Source organism: Lutjanus erythropterus, chromosome 9 (genome assembly GCF_056507025.1).
Source record: "Lutjanus erythropterus isolate fLutEry1 chromosome 9, fLutEry1.hap2, whole genome shotgun sequence".
Lineage (NCBI taxonomy): Eukaryota > Metazoa > Chordata > Actinopteri > Lutjaniformes > Lutjanidae > Lutjanus > Lutjanus erythropterus.
The window spans coordinates 15,760,499-15,782,534 of record NC_139325.1 but is presented as its reverse complement, the minus strand read 5'-3'; the positions used below and the strand labels follow the sequence as shown (position 1 = coordinate 15,782,534).

Below are 22,036 nucleotides of genomic sequence, written 5' to 3'. Positions count from 1 at the left end.
AGTTATTGTCTGTCCTCATGGTTGACTGAACTACAGAAAGGAGATCTGTTTCCCTCTGTAACTATTTTGACAGGGTTATCTTTGCTCTAAAAAGCTGAAAATTTGATTTAACTCTGAAATAACCTGCCTGATTATATACATCAAAAAAAGGAGTTTTTGAACATAATGACATATTAACACAATCTAATAATGGATTTTAAGTGATCTAGTAACATAACCTTATTATGGCTTATCACATTTTTGCATTAGGAGAGTGCCTCTCCCATCCCTGTCACTGCTGAGTCTGCTATTAAGAAGGGATTAGTCTAAAACACACTGACAGAGACAGCGAGACAAAGAGAGAACTGACACACACACACACACACACACACACACACACACACACACACACACACACACACACACACACACACACACACACCACCCTACACATCATGAAATTCATGAGAACATCATTTATCAATGGGAACAGTTATGTAGTGTATATTGTAGCTAAACATACTAAGGTTGTCAAAAGTAAAAATGCTTCCAATAGCAATACTTTTTCAATACCACAAATTAAAAAATAATACAATACCAACATTTGATAGTTTTAGTGCCGATGCTATAAAAAAAAGATCTAAGTGGTCATACAAGATACACTTCACTTCAGTCTTAATTATCTTGCACTGTGTGCTTGTTGTTAATTCAAAAAAGAAAAAGAAATTGTGTGCCAAGGACTGTTTTTTTTCCTTTACACTGTGGTATTTACAGAGGTATCAAGTGCCTGTTTTAATACTAGTATTGTAGTTTAGAATGATGATATTGTGAAAAGTCTAAAAAAAACAAAAAAAGAATGAAAACAGAATGAAAAGTTCTGCATGGTGACGCTGTTTTCCAGTGCTGTAACATACAACCAACAGATGGTGAGGTCAGCAACATGATTGGCTGGAGAGCCAGCCAAAACAGTCACTCAAGCCTAATTAGTCAACAAATGAAATCCCATATCTAAGTGATTAGAAGAGACACAATATTATGATGAATCATTTTAATTTGGAAACTTTCCTGATAGTTGATGGGCTTTTAATAACCCCTGCATGCTGCTGTAATTGTCCTTATGTTTTTTTCCTCATACATGGGGAGATAATTTGAGACATTAATCATCATTCATCATTTTGCTGACTCATTACTTAACCACAACTGGTGTTTGTACCGATGAATGACCTGATTGATCATTTTACTTTGGATTTATTATATCAGTGGTTCTCAAATAGGGGCGTGGGGACCCCCAGAGGTCCGTGTCACTCTGCCAGGGGTTTCATAGTTCAGCACATATTTTTATTTCTTTAATCTAAAATAGTTTATTGATTACACTCTAACAATCTATAACTGTAAATATATTGTGTATATAAATCTTTCTCCTTGCCAGTTAACCATGTGTCATGTAAACCTGTTCTCTCTCTACATGGGTATTCTACATTGAAATGGTGCAAATATGTTAATACACCTCTAATATATTTCTAATGCATTCCTCTTGTGGTCTCTCACATAAGTAGAAGTGGAAAAAATGGACTACAACAAATCATTACAAAGAATATGAATGAAGGGCTTGTGAGTCGTTCTTGGCTGACAAAAAAATAGAACCTGTGTATTATCTGATCCTGTCTGCAGTATTTGTGTTAAGCTGTGGTAAAGTGTGAGAGAAGCCAAAGCATTAAGTATTAATGCAGAGATAGAAACATGGGTGCTCCAGAACTGAAAAGAAGGCCTTTGAAATCCCCCGTTTTGAAGAAACTATTTCCCTACAGTCAGACACTGAGAATATAATTCTGCACATTCTGGCACTTGTGTTTCTGTGGGCTTATAACGAACAAGCATCTCAGTAAATGCCTTTTCCTGTCAGGTCACTTCTCTATCTGTCCTACATCCTCTTTTTCTTTTTGCTCTATCCCTCTGCTGGATGGGCATGACTTTTGCTGCTCCCTTGTTTTTTTTTTTATTCCTCCATCATCCCCTATTCCTCTGCGTTCTCGTGTCTGTGTCATCTCTCACCTCATCATATTTCTGTCTCTCTCTTTTATTTGTATCCTATCATCCCTCCATCCTGCTGTCTGGCTGACCTAAATCCTGAGCTGTTTTGGAGCTCTGCTCTGGGCGAGACAAACTCTCTGTGGCTCTCTGCAGCCACACATATCCTCTCCTGTCCCAGTGCATTGACTTTGTGTATGAGGAAGAGACAGGGGGAAGGTGGGGGCAGGGGGGATCTACAGGAGGAGAAAGCGAGAGATGGAGAGAGGGAGGACAAATGCAGACAGAAGCACTGTGAGACAGACTGGCATAAAAACATTTTGATGGTTAGGTCACTTGTGAAAACAATGGATTGAATAAGAATTTGTTTTAGTGATTAGTGAGGGAGTGCAATGCATAAAACCAACACATTATTCCACCAGTGTGCATGATTATTAATATAGCAGCACCACTTCAAAAGAGAATTTGAAAATAACAAATTCATTATTTTGGATTATGCAGTTTAAATTACACAGTGGATATTTGTAGTTTTTAAAGATTAAAAATTAATGGAAGACCAAACAAAGCTCTGTACTTATGGATGGGGATATAGTGTCAGCATATTACTGGTCCTGATGTTAAACTAAAAAAGTCAGAATGATCATTTACCCAGTAACAACATTCACTGGTGGACTCAGAGGGCTGGGGGGCACAATTACCCTCTAGCGTGGCCCAATGTCCACGACATTGTGATAAAATGCACTCTAGGTTGCCATTCCAGTGTGAAAAACGTGTTAAAGTTCCCTCTTGGGTGATGTTCCGGTGGATAAAATATGGTAAAGTACTCTTTAAGGTACCCTTCTAGTGGATAAAATGTGAAGAAGTTCCTTTTAAGGTGGCCTTCCAATAGGCAAAACATGAAAAAGTGCTCTCTATGGTGTCCTTCCAGTGGAGGAAACATGCCATTCAGGCTGCCCTACATGCTAGAAAATTTGCCCAGCTACATACAGCTGGTGCCCTTTTCATTTTTTCACCCCTCAGAAATCCTGAGTCGCCACTGATGATGTGACACAAGACTATTTGGGCTGTAGTTTGGTTGGTAGACATCAGTGTATTTGACAGACATCCTTGCCTAGACATTCAAACATGCCAGTGAAGATGTGACACATCTGCCTACATATTCACACCCTGACCCTTTTCCATCTCCCATTGTCACACTACTGGAAAAAAGCAACGATGGGATGAAGTCTGGCAAAGGCAGGCAGCACAAACGAGTCATTTCACTGCACTATCCTCCTACATGCACCTTGAAGAAACTCCTGAATTTTTTATTAGAACTTTTAGATCTTAGTGTGTTTCAGAAAGGCTGCAGCAAATCCATTATGGATGGGGTTTCAACTTTGCCACTGGTTAACAGAGGGGGCTTTTTAGAGTTTTTCCATCACTCCATAGGATGTTAGGGTTAGGGTTAGGATATGGATATGGATATGGATCATTGGCGTGTACATTCAGCCATATTGAAATAATTTTAACCTTATCTGTTTGACCATGTTATCAAGTCCCTATTAAAAGATATGTGTGGTAAGGCTTCAAAGAAGAGTACCATTCTAAAGAGTAAAATTCTGAACATTATTTTAGATTTGCCTTTGTTGAACCACGAGGATATTTTAAAATATACAACAGAAAAAAGATACTATATGTAAAATTTCAAATGTAACAGATTTAGAATATGGATATATGATTATTCTGAACTATAAATGAATGAATGAATAAGTAATTGAGTTGAATATTTTGAATATAGTTTTCCTTTACTTTTATTTCAACCTCATATTGTTATTTTTTATTTTTTTTAACCTGTTTTTTTTTTTTTTTCACCCACTCACTTTTTCTGGTTTTGCAGTTTAGTCATATTTAGTGTTGGGCAAGTTACTGGAATTTAGTAATAAGTTACAGTTAGTAGTTCTCTTAAAAAGTGAACATGAATTACTTTATCAAATACTGTATTATTAAAGTAATTGGTTCCTAAGGAAATAAGCTTTTGTGTTACTTATATATGTATGCAGACATATTATTTTAGTGTAGTTATATTACATCCATTATCACTGATAGGAGTAAGGAGATAGGAGGAGGAGGCAGCAACAACTAGCGTCTACCTGTGAGCTAAACTTTTATTGTTAATGGTTTAGACAGTAGGATTTAGTAGAGCAACACCCACAGGAAGTTGAAATGTTAACCAATCATTGCTAAAGTTGTTACTAAATAAATATGTGATAAACAGTTTATATTTTACTATGATAAAAAGCAAGCTCACATTCCCATAACTGCTTCACACCACCATAAGATCAGCTGATGTTAATCATGGATGACCAGAGCTCCCATGTGTTGTTTTCTAACTGCTGGTAAAAGTGAAGGGGGTTAAACCTGTTGTTGAGTTGTAGAGTTGAAAGTTAACACAAAAGTAACAAATCTATTTAAATTCCAGTAATTGTCATTCCAGTAATTGCGTCATTAATTTGACAATTTGAAAAAAGTAATTAGTTACATGTCTAAGTAGTGCCAAAAGTAGTGGAATTACAGCAATGCATTACTTTGTTATGTGTTACTCCTTAACTGGCCCTATCCTTAATTCAGACATCTCAGAGATGCTCCAAATTGTACTTTGGAAGCTTAAATGAATGATGTTCATAGAGATAATGTACATTAAGAGGAATGGTGGTATTTTTTCTTTCCCAGGCTGAGAGGCATAGCAGTCGGCAGAGCTACACAGACATCCTTGTCAGTAATTTCCAGGTCTAGATAAGAAAGAAAAGGAAAAGACAATATGGAAAAATATTTGTTTCTAGACTCTTTCCTCTATTCTGTTCTAAGGTATATGCTCAGAGGTGCCTCTGTGCTTGTATGTCACAGCCTGCAAAACAGATGTGTCCCAAGTACCTTTTAACAGCACCAAATCCAGACGACTACGACCAAATTAGTTTGAAAGAAAATACTGTTTTCTTGAAATTGCATATACACATAGCATCGCAAATAACCAAATATTATGTTTGTCACAGACTGTCTTTTTTGCATAAGTAAACCATACCTTTATGGCTGGCAAACTGTCTTTCCACGGACATGAAGAATAAACAAGGCAGCACAGATGCTGTGAAAAGTAAATGAATTAACGTTTTCCTCTCTTTTGAGTCTTATTTATAACAAAGACTTAAAAAATAGATGGGAACACGAATACATGTTATTTCCACAGTTGAACAATATAAAAAAAAATACAAGTATAGGTAACAGCGGTTAGTTAATCTTGACATTGTCCAACTTTCTGTGTAGGAGTGTGGACTGAATGGCCACAATGAGTAAATGCAAGGGTTCCATTGGCCAGCTTGCTAATCCCAAATATAAAGCCTGGTTGGCTAAAGGTTCAAATAGGGAAAGTAATATAATGCTGTGCATTGAATTTGTTTGGTCCTAATTAATTTGCATGAGCTACAGTACCTAGCCACAATCTTCTGGTAATTATTTGCTAACATAATGGCAGACATATTCAGAATATGAACATATGTGTTGAGTTGTATATTAAGACATTTTTTTACATGATAAACATATAGCTACTTGTACTCAGATGTCAAATATGGTCTGAACAATCTATCAAGAAGTAATGAATTTGAAAAAAAAATTGAGTTTGGAGAAGTATGGAATTTGCAAATGCAAAATGCTATAAACACCATTATTTTATTACATCTAAACCTGAAAGGTTTGATCCGGGTGATTCAGAAGGCATATTTTTAAGCAAGAAGACTCCATATATTTTGTAGTGATATTTCTGTATTTGCAGTTCATACTGAGTCAAACAGAAAGTTAAAGCTATTGAGAGACATTCAGACTAAAGTAAGCAAATTTCATCTGATCACTGACTCCTCTCTCAGAATACAGCTAGCAAAGAGCAGTCTTAGTAGTAAAACCTTGTTGTATTTGAAAAAGCAGAAAAATAGGAGGATCTGCTATATTTTGTATTCACTGCTTCTCTGGGTGAGTCACGTATCTACCTTGGTTGCTTGTATTTTCAGGACATTAAAGAGGAAAGATGGAGCTAGAGGAGTGGCTTTTTATAACACAGTTAGGCTGTTTCATGCCCCCTCGAGAAGTCTGCCTTCTAAATTTGCTTCTTTTCTTTATTTATCTCTCTCAGGCAAACCAAGTTTTCTCTCTAATTAATTATTCTTCCTTTCTCTGATAAATTTCATATCTCTTCCCCTCTCTCCTAAATTGGCAATGTGACTGTCACTTATTTCCTTTTATCCTGTCCTTTTTCAGAACGTTGAGGACCATGTGGCCTTTGTAATCACTGTGCCCACAGCACTGGCTATCTTCCTGGCTGTGTTTGTACTCGTCTGCATCGAGTCAATCTTCAAGAAGCTTCTACGTCTTTTCTCACTGGTCATCTGGGCCTGCTTGGTTGCCATGGGTTACCTTTTTATGTTTTCTGGTGGGATCATCTGTCCATGGGATCAGGTAAGAGACATAGATATTCTGTGGTGAATTTATGTGTTGAGGAGGAACATCTGGTACATTCTGTGATTTATTTGATGCATTTAAGAAAAGGCAAATAAACACAGATTGTGAAAGAAGATTTTGAATAATCAGTGCTGTAAATTGTTCATTCCCAAGAAGAACTATCTTTTGCAAATTAAGTGCTTAACAGTATCTCAGCAAAACAAATGTAAGCACACAAACACTCAGGGATGAGATAGAAATCTAGGCCAATAGATTCTGGATGTTGCTGATGTGTGTTTCTTCTTTCATTTCCTTTCTCTTTTTTCTCTTGAGATCAGCTGAGTTCTCCTGTGCTGAATGACAACATCTGTTTGGATTTTTGGTGGCTTTAGAAGTGCACATTTTGTGGAAGTTACCCAGATAACCCCAGCCATATCTAGTCCTGATCATTTCCACTTGTCAGGGGACATATTTATTTATTTAAATCTAGTCTGACTTACTGGACATAGATTCTGGGTAAAAGCCTGCCATTGGCTGCCCATTTCAAGCAGCATTCTCCTACTTTGTCATTTGAGGTTGCCTCCGCTAATGTCTAAAATGCAGAATTGAGTATTGGTAAGTGCCTGCATCTAAGTGCTGGTCCAATACCACACAATATATTAACTTTGAAACAGGACCCTGCCACTCCTTAGCAGTGTCCCATACACCATTTTTTGATCGGTGGAGAAAAGAAATGGCAAATTTACCTTGGCATCAGATTGTGTTGCAAAGTCCACTTTATTGTAGCCAGCTCATAGTAAGCAGAAGTCTCTGGAGTCTGTTTCAGAAGGAGGAACAATCTAGTAGCTGCCAGTGTCTTGGGTTAAATGACTGACTGACTGACAGACTGATCGACGGTACCATTGGTGCTAGTGAATAAATTTGAAAATAATCTCTGTTTTTGAACTGAGAATACAGATGGTGTTATTTCAGTCGTTATTTTCTGATTTGGTTTGGTTTTGTGGGGATCTGTGGGAAAACCCAGAACAGGCTTTTTCTGTTGGCTTTCTGTTGTGATTGTCAATTGGATTGAACTGAACTGTTTTGGGGTTGTGTTTCTGTTTTGTTTTTTTTTTAAACACCCCGTAGCTCAGTTGGTGGAGCATATGTCCTACGTACTGAGGCCATCCGTCCTCTTCAGTGGCTGTGGGTTTGATTCCAGCCTTCAGCCAGTCTTCACTGCAGCTGTCCTATCAATAGAGGCATGAAAAGCTCAATGATTATTTAATAAAACAACACTGGTATTTGTATTGGTGTACACTATCAGCTGATACACAAAGTTCAGGTCTCGTAATTGATATTGATATAGCAGATTATATAGATGTCTACCAAATTGGCATATGACAATGTTGGCGGTGAAACCTCGCCAATAGACGATGACATCAGTGTTGAGGTGAATTTGTTGTCCCATAGCTGATAAGTCAACCTGCTCACCGGCTGTAGTCACCGCTGCCTCCCACTGTCGCTCTGGCAGCAACCTCCAACTGTCTCACTCAGACAGACACAATCAGGCGTTGTGGCAATTAGCTGTGGTCGTGCGGTTGTGTGGGGAGTGTTTATTTGTGCTCAGAACATAACCACTACGAAACAACAAGGAAATAAAGTTTAATGTCAAACCTAACTGATCAGTTTTAATGACAAGATAATGAGAAACGGGCCATAAAGAGACATAAAGTAGCAGCCTTTTTATTTTCTCTCCTACATGTCAAAAACAGAACAAAACTTTTGCCTTATGGAAACTGATGGGACGCATTACCTCAAATACAGAAGGCTTTTATATCACAGTGTTATAATGGTAGAGGGCTCAGTGGTCTATGAAGGTCAGCCAGCGTCCATTGGTCCAACTTTAGCAGCTGTTACCTTTTAATATCAGGGCTCACCTCCCCCTTTTCAAATGTTCTACCAGAACAAGTTTCACACTATTTTGCAGGGGCACTGTTGATGCATTCTGGGCTTTGCGCCACTCAAGATGATTGTGATATGTTTAAAGGAATATAAACAAGCTGTTTTTTCCCCAATGCAAAATGATAATGTGTGGGGACAGACCTTTCTCCAGCACTGAAACAGCGCTGAAGGCCTGGCTATGCAAGACTAATTTAAGTCTTACAAATCTGACACTTGGGGGAATTTCCCCGATTGCCAGAAAACATCATGAAATCTGGTAGCACGAGGAGCGAGAGATTTGTCTTGGCTTTTACTCACTTGTTTTCTGTTCTGCTCGAGTTGGCTTCTGCCTAATACCTAAACACATACAGCTGCTCTCCAGACCAAAAAAACAAAGTGGTTTTTTTTAAGTCTATGATGAGAGTGTGTCTTTCCTTGTCTGTCATGTGGAGTGTAGTTATAACGAACATGGATAAATGTGAAAGAAGACCTAGGGATTCAGACGGCCCGGAAAAAAAAATCTCCCTCCTTAAGCCTTTATTTCATCTCTTGTGATATCTGACCTACATTCTAAAACAGGCTGTCTTTTAAGTTTTGGATTGATCACGCACAAGCTTGAGTGCTTCCTGACATTTCATCATGTTTTTTTTTTCCTTTTTCTTCATGCTTCTGTCTCAGTGAGTGTTAGTAAATATATTTAGACATTATTTTTCTTTAAAAGCAATAGAGATTAAATAAGAATTATATGTTAACAGGATAAAAACTGCATTTTTGAAGTCTGTCCATCTGTTACAAAAACAAAATAATAATAATGATGGACTTCAAATTAAAAGTTACAGCTGACACACTGTTCCTGCACACTAAAAACATTATATGACATACCCTTAACCCAAATTAATCATTTATTCATGAGTCATTTATAGAATACTTCCTACCTTAACTGTCAATATTGTCTTGGAAACGTGAAAGTGTCTCTAACTGTCCTAGACCCTAAGCAGTCATGGCTCAGATTCATTTTATTGTTTTTTATTCATCACATTCCTTAAAACTTGATGAAACAATCAAATAAATCAAATTCATTATTCATAAAATTGCATACACAATATGGAAAACAAATGAGAGAAAACTAAAAGCTGGTACTGAGAAACTTAGCAGTGGTTTGTCTTTACAAAGCTGTTAATTATTTGCTGTCATAAAGGAAGCACAAAGGATTTATATCTATCAGATATTAGAATAGCATTCATTGTAGCAGAGAATTACAAGGGGAAGAATAAAGACGACACAACAAAGAAGAAATTTGAGGTTGGGTTAATTGAGTAAGAGGTCTTCCAACAGTTTACTGTTAAGCAGCTTCTTGTGCTACGATATTTTTTGTCACGTCTCGGATAATCTAAACTCAGTACCATTTATGCATACTTTACAGTGTCTACTTAATGTCAGTTGTTACTGTCAGTGTTATTCTACTTTTTCTCTTTATTGCCCTCTACCATCACTTGTATCCGTCTCTGAAATATAGAGATGCAGCAAACTGTACGTCAAAGATCATGAATGCTGTGATTTTGTGAGCCACCACAGAACCTTCCATATTATCATTATTTTTTTTCGTGCTTGCTACTAGAATTGCTGAATTGAAAGTACAGAATTCAACTTGATAGTTACCACAACTTGTGACCAAGAGCTGTTTGCATGGTCAACATAAAATGAATGAATGAATGCAGCCACAGTGGAATATTATTACTGCTTGATTAGAAAGCTACAAACAGATCATATATCAGAGTCATTCTGGTGAAAAAGTGCAGTCAGCTGGAGGCCTGACAGATGTGTTGTGTGAAAGTGTTGTAAATCCACTTTTGTAAATCAATACATATTTTTGTCCATCAAGCTTCTTATAGTGCACTACTGCAGGCTCTCTGACTGTGTCCCATGAACAAACACCCGTAACTCTTAGAAAACCTACTTCAGAGACATATTTTGCTATTTATACCATTTATCATATTTGACTGACAGCTCCCTCAGGAGCCCCATGTGTGGACTGCTGTAGACGGGCCACAATGACGTATTTTAGCCACCTAAAAAATAGACCACCTAAAAAAAAACAATATTGTTTTGTGTGTATGCTATATTTAGAACATCTTCACTGCTTTACTTTGGTGTCAGACAGCCTTTTCCAACAGGGAACTGAAGTTGCTGTATATATGCTCACATCAATGCCACCGGACTCCTTTGACAAAAAAAACAATTTAACCTCACAGACAAGGTGAGTTGCTGGATTACTGCTGCCTTGATCATTTTTTTTTTGTAACTTTGGTTGTTTTTAAACTTTAAAATGGATTCAAACTAACATTACTTGCCATCGGCTGAGAGCACCGGTAGACCAACGACTCCCCTGTTCTGCAAGGTAAAATAACAGTTTTTTTCAAAGGAGTCTTGTGGCTGTAAAGCGAGCATAGACGGTGGCTTCAGTTCCCTGACTGAAAAAAGGCTGTCTGACAGCAAAGTAAAGCGGTGAAAATGTTCTAAATATAGCATACACTATTGATTTCGTGTCAAAGGAGTCTGGAGCAAGATAACACTTTCAGCTCCCTGAGAGCAGCAGCAGTAGCAGAAAAGTTTTCTTGCACCCACTTAACAACTGAAATAGATTTTTTTAATGATTGCTTTGAAATAATTGCATAACTTTAATAATATATGTCAGTTATCACAAGCACATCCGATTCAAACCCAGGAAAGTGATAAAAACCTAAATGACAATATTTCTAATTTGGATTAAAGCAAATTTCTAATACTTTTTAGATGCTTTCAGTTATGTAAATGAGAACCTATGACGTGGTTAGAAAGCTACTGATAATCTGAGGCTGTAAGGTTAGGAAAAAATAACTGCTCACTCTTACCACAGAAATATACAGAATATTCCTTGTTTCTTGACAAATTTCCAGGAGCTGTGCACTATATACTTTCATGCTATGTATTTTACTTTCTGTAGCCATATTATATCTGCAGTTACATGTGGCAGACAGATGAACAGCATGTTCATTGATATAGTCATATGCATCCTGCAACAGGGCTCATTGAAAACACCACAGTACATTAGGTCTTCATCATTTGAAAGCTGAAATAACACTTGGCAAGACAGATGTCTGGTGTGGCCACCTCTCTCACAAAGAGATAGCTAAAGATGTATTGATTCGCATGCTACTCCATTCATTCCTTTCTTTTGCTTTCTAAAAATGGCAGGCCATTATGCCATTAATGCTCCCTGGCTGCTGCATCTTAGCCATGTTAATTAACACTCCTCTGAGGAGACATTGTTGTTGGTGCATGCTCATGTTTTTAGGGGCTTCCTGCTGTATCATGGAGTAATGAAATAACTCACATTGCTCCACCTTAGTATACAGTATATACAGTATGTTTTGTATACTTGCAATGTGGAGATCGGAGAAACTACTTCAGGTATCTGAAATGAATGTGAGTCACATCTCTTCACAGAGTCAGTAATGAAAAAGCTTTGAATAATATATATGTGCTGTTTGCCAATAACCCAGGACAAATGAAAAAAGGGTATTCGCATTCTATTAGCCTGCATGGGGATTTTTAGGTCTCCCTTGAGATTCACAAGTCACCATGGTAAAAGGAATACTGAGAGGACAATGCCCAGCATCTGAAAAATATCTTATGATTACACTTTAAAATGACTTTCATTTTTTATTTTATCATTCTTTTATTAAATTATTTTCATGTTCAGCTTTATAGAGCCATCTTGCATATTAGCTGGTTGGGTAAATCTATCCCCTTATTATAACTAAAGAACCAAATTATACAGATGGATAGATGGATGGATGTACTTTGTTGTTCCCAAACTGGGAAATGCTTATGTTGTAACAGCAGGTTATCAAGCATAGCATGAGGGTAGTACATACACAGTAAATATATATGTAAACACCAGAAGAGAAAAATAAACCGGACGAATAACGAAAAGAATTAAAATGGCTATAAATATCCATTGAATATCAATATATATACATACATACAAAATGTGATTCTCTGAGGTTGACAGATGCAGCCTCTTCAAATAGCCTTGATTTGACTGAACTGTAAATCAAAGCCAAATAATGAGCCAATATACTAATGAGCTGCCATTCACTTTGAACACATATTGGCACTTGAAGATGATCATATTGACTACAAATATCATGCCAGTGACATGAGACATGCCAGTAGTCCCTGAAGCTTGACAGGGTCAGCACTTCCAGGCATGAAATATTTCGATGAGTGTTGGGCAAAGTGCCATGACTTTAAGATGATGAAAGCTGGCAATAAAATATTACACTGCTAGCTTTACTGATACTGTTGGCATCTGTCAAAAACAGTTTGTCCATACCACACCCATGCTATAGCCATCAACCTAGAGAGACAAGAAGCATGCAAATATCAGTATTTTCTCACACCTGTAGTTGTTACATTCAAATCCATGTAAATGCTTGCATTTATATGGACTTTTTTAAAAAGAGAAATCTGTAATATATTTACTAAATTATAAGTCTCAGTCTGGCAGGCAGTCACTGAACTCCAGACTGTATTTTTGGAGCAGTGGGCCTGTTTTTCAAGATAATGGGCTGAGCCTTACTTTTTGTTCTCTAAGATTATTTTGGGACATTTTTTGCCTTTATTGACAGGACAGCTGAAGATATGACAGGAAAGAGGGTAGAGAGACTGAGACCCCAGCTGAACCTTACATTGACAGACAATTGACAGTTATAAACATCTGATCAACTTACAGTGTAGAACTTATCATTGCTTGTCATTGTGTATAATATATATATAATCTTGTGCTCATGTAACTGCAGGCAAACTGTCTGTGCTCTGAGTTAGGTTTACATAATTTTAAGATTGAGCTTATTTTTGCACATTTAATTTATGACTACGTATTTGATATGTGAAGATCCAACAGAATTAAATGCACAAACCAGTTTAAATCTCAACCTGGAGTAAAATTTAAAGACACTGCTCTTTTTGCAGTGTAAGTTCTTCCACAACATTTGCTCATCAGCCAATTATATTAATAACCAAGTCTTTGAATCTGTGGTCACCCTGGTGTTACTGTGCAGTTGCTAAGTGGATGTCTGCTCTAGAAAAGAAACGGAAGGAGGCGAAGTAAAAGTCAGAGTTAATTAAATGCTCTCTGTGCTGTAGCAAGGAGGTAGCCATGAGAAGTAGGAAAATGAAACAGTCATTAAAGGAGGGGGGTCTCATGCTCTCCCACCACCTCACCTGTCATGTGTAGCTCATTAAGGATGATGGCTTCAGTCTCATGTCATTCATGCGATGTTTCTCTTGCTAATATCATTCATGCAGTGTTGCTGTTGCTAGTCACTGGAGGAAAATGTCACTGTCCATAAGCGCAGTTTAAAAATCCATAATTAGCATGAGCAAGAAAGGAAAAAGTGAGAATACCGATAACTAAAGGACTTGTAGTTGCTAAACTACCAGTATGCGCAGTAATGTGCTTTAAATAATTGACTTAAATGTCTGAATAATTAACTGTGTGGCAGTATCCTTATTGGAAAAAAGTGGTTTGAAATGTAGAGAGAGGAGAGAGCAAAAGAAAAATGGGACACAGAGGAATGGAGAGGCAAATGCATCAATGATTTTTAGATCTAAAGATCTCTGTTTCTGAGCATTCCTTTCCTGTTGCGTCCATGCTGATATACGGTGGTGAGTCCGTGGTTTTCTCACTCCACTCTTTGTGGTTCTAGCCTTGTTTAAAGACACAAACAATTTCACACTCTTGTACACAATTATGCAGTCACTACAATGTTTGCTATGCAATGGATTGTCAAAAAAGGGACAAATCCTAATTTATACTAAAATCAGTTAGTGAATTTGCGTGGCACTTTCATGAAGGGTTCAGCTTTGGTTAACTTTGAAGCAAATGTAATCTATATTTTTTAGACAGTATATCAAATGACAGTGTGTGAGGCATCGCTCATCATGAACTTGCAGAGAGTTCTGATTTAAATTGACTGCTCACTTTGGCTTTGCAAAGATTTATAGCGAGTTTCAGCTTATTTAGCTCATTTACCTGTCTGGCTCTCAACTTTTACAGTTTTGGTTCACTTTCATCTCTCTTTAATGTGTAATTTTAGGCTGCAACAGGCAGCTATTTTCACTGGAAAAACTCAGTGAGCAACCAGCAACTAACGAGCTGGAAGCGAGTAAATACTGGAAAGAATAAGTAGTCAAATAAATCAGTTATTGCAGATTTAGATTTATTTGTGCTGGAAATGGGTTGAAATGGGAAGTTCACAACTAAGGAACCTTCAACATCAAAACTGTAGCACAATCCTGTTGTTTTTGTAACCCTGCTCTGGGTATGAAATATGAAATGCCCCACAAGAGAGATGCAGCATGATTTGCAGTCAGTCATGAAATGAAAAGGGATGGTTACAAATATTCCCTTGAATCAACTTAATTAATGTCATGTTAGCATAACCTTTTTGCAAGTGCACGCAAATATAACAGCTGGCTTTTGCAATTTTTATTGACAGAGATGGATTTTGATTGACTGTGGAAGAGTAGTCATGAAAATACTATGAAATTCTTGCTTCCCATCAAGATCTCTTCAAATGAGCTGTTGCTCCCAAACTGTGGCACTAGTGGGTTACTTTCTTCTTCTGTGTACAGAAGACAATTCTGTAACCACTGCGCAAGGATTATTTTCCATTGCTGTTCATTGTTTTATACTGATCACCAATCAGCTAATAGGATTGAAGGAGTCTGTGTTACTTAAAAGTCTCATTCAGAGATCATTCATATTAGAAAATGTGGTTTAGATGGTGATTAGTTTTCTGCGGTGTGGTTCAACCATTTTCATATCTCAGATATTTTTCTGTTCATAGCAGCATTGGCATTTTTTCATCTTTTAATTAACTTGTGTTATTTGTTTTATTTCATAAGTGACCGAAACTGATTCTTTGCGTAACAATTTTTTTTAATGTGCTCCGCGGTAAACTGTCCATAACAGGAACCTCTGACTGTCACTGTTAATGAATGCAGCTGCCACAATGTATCGCTTCTCTTCTTTGAAATAAAGCTTGTTAGTATACTGTAAAATATAGCAACATACATCAAATAGTAAATGTGTAAATTATCCTGTAAAATAGCATATAGCAGCATTTGTTGCATGTCTACAATGTGTGAAGTGAAAGAAATCATGTCATAAATCTGAAGCCAGTAGGCTGGAGGAGGAGTTGTGGTAGGAGGGTGGTGCAGTTACAGGGAAAGGTAATCATATGAAGGATAACCACAGATCGACAGCATAACATGAGACAATGCAGTAGGTAAAAGACAGCACTGTAGTGTAGCTTATACTATTGTCCTGTAATTGGTGTAGTGGTTGTCAAGTGGTATAGAAGGGTTTGTCTAAAGGGTTGTCCAGTATCCTTGTTAACAGTTAAAATAAAAGCGTCATCTCACAGTGGTTAATGTCGTCACTGTGTAGTAAATAGGGACATAAAATAACACCAAAAATACATGTAGGTAATACAATCTTTATTTAATTCAGAATTTGCTGACAAGAGCAGCAGACCACATGTGGAATAATATAAAGGTTTCTTGGCTTTAAAGGGAGAGTTCGGATTATTTGAAGTGGGGTTGTACGAGGTACTTATCAATAGTCAGCCTCATTTCCTACAGTAGGTGGCAATTGGCATGTAGAGAGGAGTACGAGAGTACAATGGACTGCTGTGTGCAGGGTCAGGAGCTGTCTGAGTTGAGATAAAGGGGTGACAATATTCTGAATTTAGCATACATTTAACCTTTTTCTAGGTGGCTACAATATGTTTTGCTACTGACTCTCTCCACAGCCAAACACTGCTTAGCTTCCTACACCAGGACATCTCTCTGCCTGTCTAAAGTAGTGATGTGCTGACCAGCGTTGACTGTTAGTAATAACACAGTAATTTATTATCATGAGACACACACATGCAATACAGATAATTTATTGAGTTCTGAAGAGAATAGCATACAAATATAAAACAAAATCAAATATGGCAATACATACACCTGTTTTCATATATACGTATTGCGTTAGGTTGAACAAACAGCAGCAACAAGACATCATGATCACATTCTTAACTTCATCAGATAAAAAGTTCGATATCTAGGAAACATTGTTATTCAACTTTGACTGCGTTTTTGCACAAAGCATCATTGATATAAACACAGAGTCCACTTCCTCTAGTCTTAATCCGGGATGCTGTGGTGGAGCAGGTTTCTGTAAGATGTGGGCAGCAGTCTCTAGTTTCCCATCACTTGGTCTGCCTGAGGCCCATTTTGTCAGTTTCATTTTCCTGATTGGACATCAGCCAGAAGTAGCCTTAAATCCAAGCTGGGTTAGCATGGCTCTAATCCCTGCTCACCTCTTCTCCTCCTGGGGTGCCCTGTGGCGCTTCGCTGCCCTTAAATCTAAATCCCACACTTCCTTCTCTAATGCCTACAAATGTATTTCAATCATAGGTGATTTCAGAAATAAAGCCCAAAAAATAACATAGATAATAACTAGAAAAGTACCAAATTTGAAGGAGCTACCAGCTGCAGCATCTACATGCACAGTCATTATCATAGCAGTAATATGTATAATATAATACACTGACTATTGAGTCAAGTACCTAATGCAACCTCACTTCAAATATCCTCACTATCCCTTTTAGAATACAAGGTAAGTGATTTGCAGTGTGATGTAGAGACTCATTGCTGTCGCTTCTTTAATAAGCTCTCCTTACATGCTCTTTTCTTTTCTCTTTAACACACTGTTAAATTTTACAACCCTGGACAGGCTAATGTGCATTCTTTATAGGTCATCTTTTATGTTGTCAGCATTCCCAAACAGTTGTAGTGTTTTTTACATAAAAGCTATTAGTGTACTCTGTGGAGGGTAAGAAACGGTGACTGAAAACAAACTGTACAGTTTCCTCCCACTTATTCCTGCTTTAGTATTATTAAATTGAAATTATCCCTTCCCCTCCTTTTTTCTTTTTATGTCGGTGCATATTAATTTACACAAATCTTTTGTTGCACTGAAACTACTTGAGTCCAGATGGCACTTTATTGAAACTTAATGTGTTTCAATTACATTTCTACTGGTTTAGCAAAACTAGTTTGGCTTGTCCTACTGTTCTTAATATGTTTTTCACTCCAGTGACATGAAGTGGCTCCCCAACATAGGGAACACAGTCATCTGTCAAAATAACTACATTATTTGTGTTGACATCCTCATAGAGAGTCAGTAAGAGAACAAGAGAGTTACATTACAAACTGCAATGTCAGTACAGTACACTGTCAGGTGAAAGACATAGCATGAGGCTCGAAATATCTCCTCAGCTGTGTTGTGCTAACCATCCCCTCTCTCCCAGAGTGAGTTTGTATACAGTACACTTGCCATTTTCAAACCTGAAATCAATTGGATGCTTATCCTCTCCCCACAAAGCCCTCTGTGTTTGCTGACGGTGGGGAGATGAGCTTATCTGTGTGGTCCAGCTTCTACCCCTCACAGAGAGATGTCTGGACCCTGCCTCGTCCTCATCCTTTCCTTCTCTCTGTCTCTCTTGATCCCTCCCCATCTCTCAGTCACACACATGCACAGATGCACTCCTCTTTGAGTATACAGCCAGTCTCATTAGGCTTTAGGACAGAAGAGGTGGGGAAAGAGGAGTTGTGATGAAGGAAGAGGCCTGCCGGGTTGGAGTAGTAAAGATTAAGAAGAGGGTAGATGGTGAAAATAGGACAAGAACAACTGATAAAAAAGAAACAAGTAGAGGAGGTGATACTGTAACAATTCTCAAAATAATGTATTGTGTAAAAATGGTCAAAGGGTCAAATCTGTACAGGACAATTGTGATCCGTTGCACCCCTAGTATTGTGATACATGCAAAGATTTATGACAGTGGTTCGTTTTGTGTTGTGATAGCAGTGCTGTTATCTATCTTTACTGTTCTGATTGCATGAAATAGTAAACTTTAACACAGATTGCATATGGATATGCATATGGTGGTGGATTATTTATACTATGATGTTTGTCCTAAAATAGTCATTCCAATCCTTACAGTATCACAATATATTGAATCATAACCCCTGTATTGTGATATCTATCGTATTGCTAGGTAATACACAGCCCAAGTGATACAAGCGTGAGAGGCAGAGAAAGAAAAATGGAGAGATGCAGAATATATAATAAAATAATAAAGAATAAAAGGAGTAATTAAGCCATCCTCTTAAATCATATTGGAGGTTTCATTCTAGGTAATAGGATTTTTTTGTGCATAGCAGGTAAATTTATCTGATTCCTCGAGGACCTCAAGTAATTCAATTACTAAAAATCATCTAGGCTAATTCTGCCTTGGGGCTTTGTTTATTCCATATGCGTGCAGTGCAGTAGTAGTGCAACAGAATGTAGCTGGTGTGTGATTCATACTGATCACCCATTTTTTAATGAAACAGTTCTCTAAATCTTTATGCAGAGTTGGAGTGAAAAGATCAGACAGATGTGGGCTGCATTTTACTCTGAGGTGCTGTGAGGTTCAGAGTCTTTAAAGACAGAAGGAGCAACTTTCTTAAAAGTTGTCGCTCTTACCTCCATCGAGTGAAATGTCATAGGCTGTGACTTCAAACATAAGTGGTGTGACTGGGAATCCGAGTGTGCTCGTCATCATAGCAAAAGATCATGGGATTGTGATGTTTATGTTAACTTAGATGATATCTGCTGCTCACACACGGCTCTGCTCAGCTCATCAGAGCAGCTCTGTGTCTCTGCCTGTCTGTGACAACAGTGGTGGTTTAAGACACAGCCTTCAGTGTTGAGTATAATCAGTTACCTATTATATGGTGGAAATTGCAAAGCAAGCACTTTGGCTGGATGTTTTTAATCTACTGCATTTAATTCTGCATCTTCACTATAAATTAATGCATCTGTCTTTTTGGCCACATTTAGTGAGTATAGATAGAAATGAAAAAAGCATATCTGTCTTCTGACACACACAGAACATGCTCACATGCACACACACACACACACACTTCACCTTTTAAATCTAGCCTGTAAACTAATCTCTGCCACAGACTGTAGACTAAAAGCCTGATGTAATCTGACACTCCATCTCTATAATTTGTTTTACGAGCCCTCCTCAGTGTCTTTATCAAGGAATTGATTCATGGGGCAGAAGCAGAATTGACTGTACATAATAAACCACAAAAAGGCTTTGTCCACTTAATTGACAGAGGGAGAGGGTCCATACATGCTGCTTGTCTTACTGGAGGAAGCTGTTTACTGTTTTATTACCTCATCAGTATCAAGTATGCAGAAGAACTCAATCGGAGCTCTCTCCACCTTCAGCCTCTCTATCATCTTTTGTACTGTTTTATGATTCACTAACAGTATTGGATTCTAAGCAAATTATGTTGCTTTACTAAATGATATTTGGCAGCAATTAACAGCTCTCTCTTGTACTGGAAGTGACTTAATACGTGAATAAATAATATTTCTTAAACCTCCACAGAGGAGAAAAATTATTTGGTGCTTCACATTCACTGAATTGTTTACCAGAATTTTTCACTTTGAGTTCTAAACCTTAATAAACTGGTGGTGTGAGGTGTTGTGTTGTGCCCTGCATCTGTTCTGATTCTGCATGTACATCATTTATTTATTTATTTTAGACCTAACCGTGTGTTTCAGAGCATTTCTGGCTCTGTGGGGATTTGACAAGGTAAAAACAAGAAGATGGCTCAAGAAAACTGCTTCTACTCTTAAATCATTCATACTGTAAAAACGCCACATCCACCAGTAATTAAAGGCTATTCTGGCCCAGAATCAGGAGTACTATCTGTCACAACTGTCCTGTAGTCACCCTGGTTTAGTTTTCTCACCTCTACTAGTCACCTGACACACCTCTCCACAACTGTTTTTGGTTTTGTCATTTGCTCCTCACTATAAAGAGATCACTAGGAATGGGTATTATTAGGATTTTATCAATATTGGCATACCAACACTGCTTATTGGGGATACTCTTATTGATACTACTTTAATAACTGCAGAATTAGTGTTACCTTGACTTCACAAGGTTGAAACAGTCACATTTTTAATCTGGCTAATCCCATCGGCATCAGAGCTAGGATGCTGCTACGAGGCCGCTTTGCTAAAGCAGTCAAACACAATGCAATGCCTCAGATTTACAGACTGCTGTATTTGTAAATGCTTCATGAGGTTGCTGGTGTTACCTCCTTTACATGCAGCTACTTTTTTTTGTCTGTTTATCTTTTATCTTTTTTTTTTCTTATCAAACGTAATCGCCTGACACTGGCAGTTTAGTTATCATTAGGGAATGGGTAGTAATTTAAATGCCAGTTACGAGTGATGCACAGGTCAGGTTTGTTTTCATGACCTGCACCTGCCTGACTCATTTTGCGATACAATCCGCACCACCCTACCTGAGGAAAAAAAGCAAAAATAATCACTAACTTTATGCATAATAGTAGCATGATTGTATGGCTGGTGCCATGGAGCTATTCAAGGCGACTGATCTTAGTGCTGGGAGCATTGATGAGGCCAGAGTGCACTGTTTCTTCCTAACACACAGTTGTGGGAAGACTATTAAATAAAAAAGCTCCTGAAGTTCGCAGACGACACCACCTTCATTGGAATCATCTCTGGTGGGGATGAGTCGGCCTGCAGGTTGGAGATTGACGGTCACCAGACAGTCAGTCTCCCAAGTTGTGAGAACAACTTGGATCTCAACGCTCTAAAGATAGTAGAGATGATTGTGGACTTCAGAACACTGTGGAGTCATTATGCTTTCTGGACACCATCATTACGTGGGAGCTGAACAGCTGATCAGCTCCCTCATCAAAAAAGTTCAGAGGATGTACTTCCTGTGGCAGTTGAAGAAATTCAATCTGTCAAAGATGGTGCACTTCTACACTGCCATCATCGAGTCCATCCTCACCTCCCCCATCACCACCTGGTACGCTGCTGCCACTGCCAGTGACAAGGGCAGACTGCAGCGTATCATTTGCTCTACCAAGAGGGTGCTGCACTCTGTCATCCCTGCAGGACCTGTATGCCTCCAGGACCCAGAGGCATGCAGGTAAGATCGTAAGAGACCCCACCCATACTGGACATAAACTCTTTGAGTCACAGGGGAGTGACTGACAGTACTTGCCACAGCAAAGTCTTTGTAAGTGAAAACCTACTTGGCAATAAAACCCTTTCTGATTCTGATTAAACCTGTTAAGATGAGACTTGACCACTGATCGGCTAAGCTAAAAGAGTGCGCTGGTTGCCGTGCGCACCTCCAGCCAGCCTATGCTTGTTTTAGAGACAGAGAGAGTGTGACAGAGAGAGGAGAGAAAGGCAGACTATTGCATGCAATGTTTCTGTCAGTTATAACTTACTGGGACTGCTGTTTTGTCACTTTATCTGCCTGCCCAAACCTGGTATTTCCTGTAAGTAGACCCGAACCTGCCCCACTTGTGGGCTACATTCAAGGGTATTAATGTGCGATTAATACCAATAGCAGGATTGTTTGTCCAGGAGTTTATTAATATTTCACTACTGACCAATCAGGAACTGATACCAATTTAGTTCCAGCTCTCATCA

At 38.1% G+C, this 22,036-nt stretch overlaps 1 protein-coding gene across 1 annotated transcript in view; it reads left to right on the top strand.

Annotated features, from left to right (window-relative positions):
• The window catches only part of adcy2a (adenylate cyclase 2a), an 80,831-nt gene that overhangs the window by 1,113 nt on the left and 57,682 nt on the right, over positions 1 to 22,036 (top strand). The window contains exon 2 of the mRNA XM_084726270.1: positions 6,292 to 6,489. Coding sequence (XP_084582396.1) covers positions 6,292 to 6,489 — 198 coding nt within the window. The remainder of the gene's footprint in view (positions 1 to 6,291; positions 6,490 to 22,036) is intronic.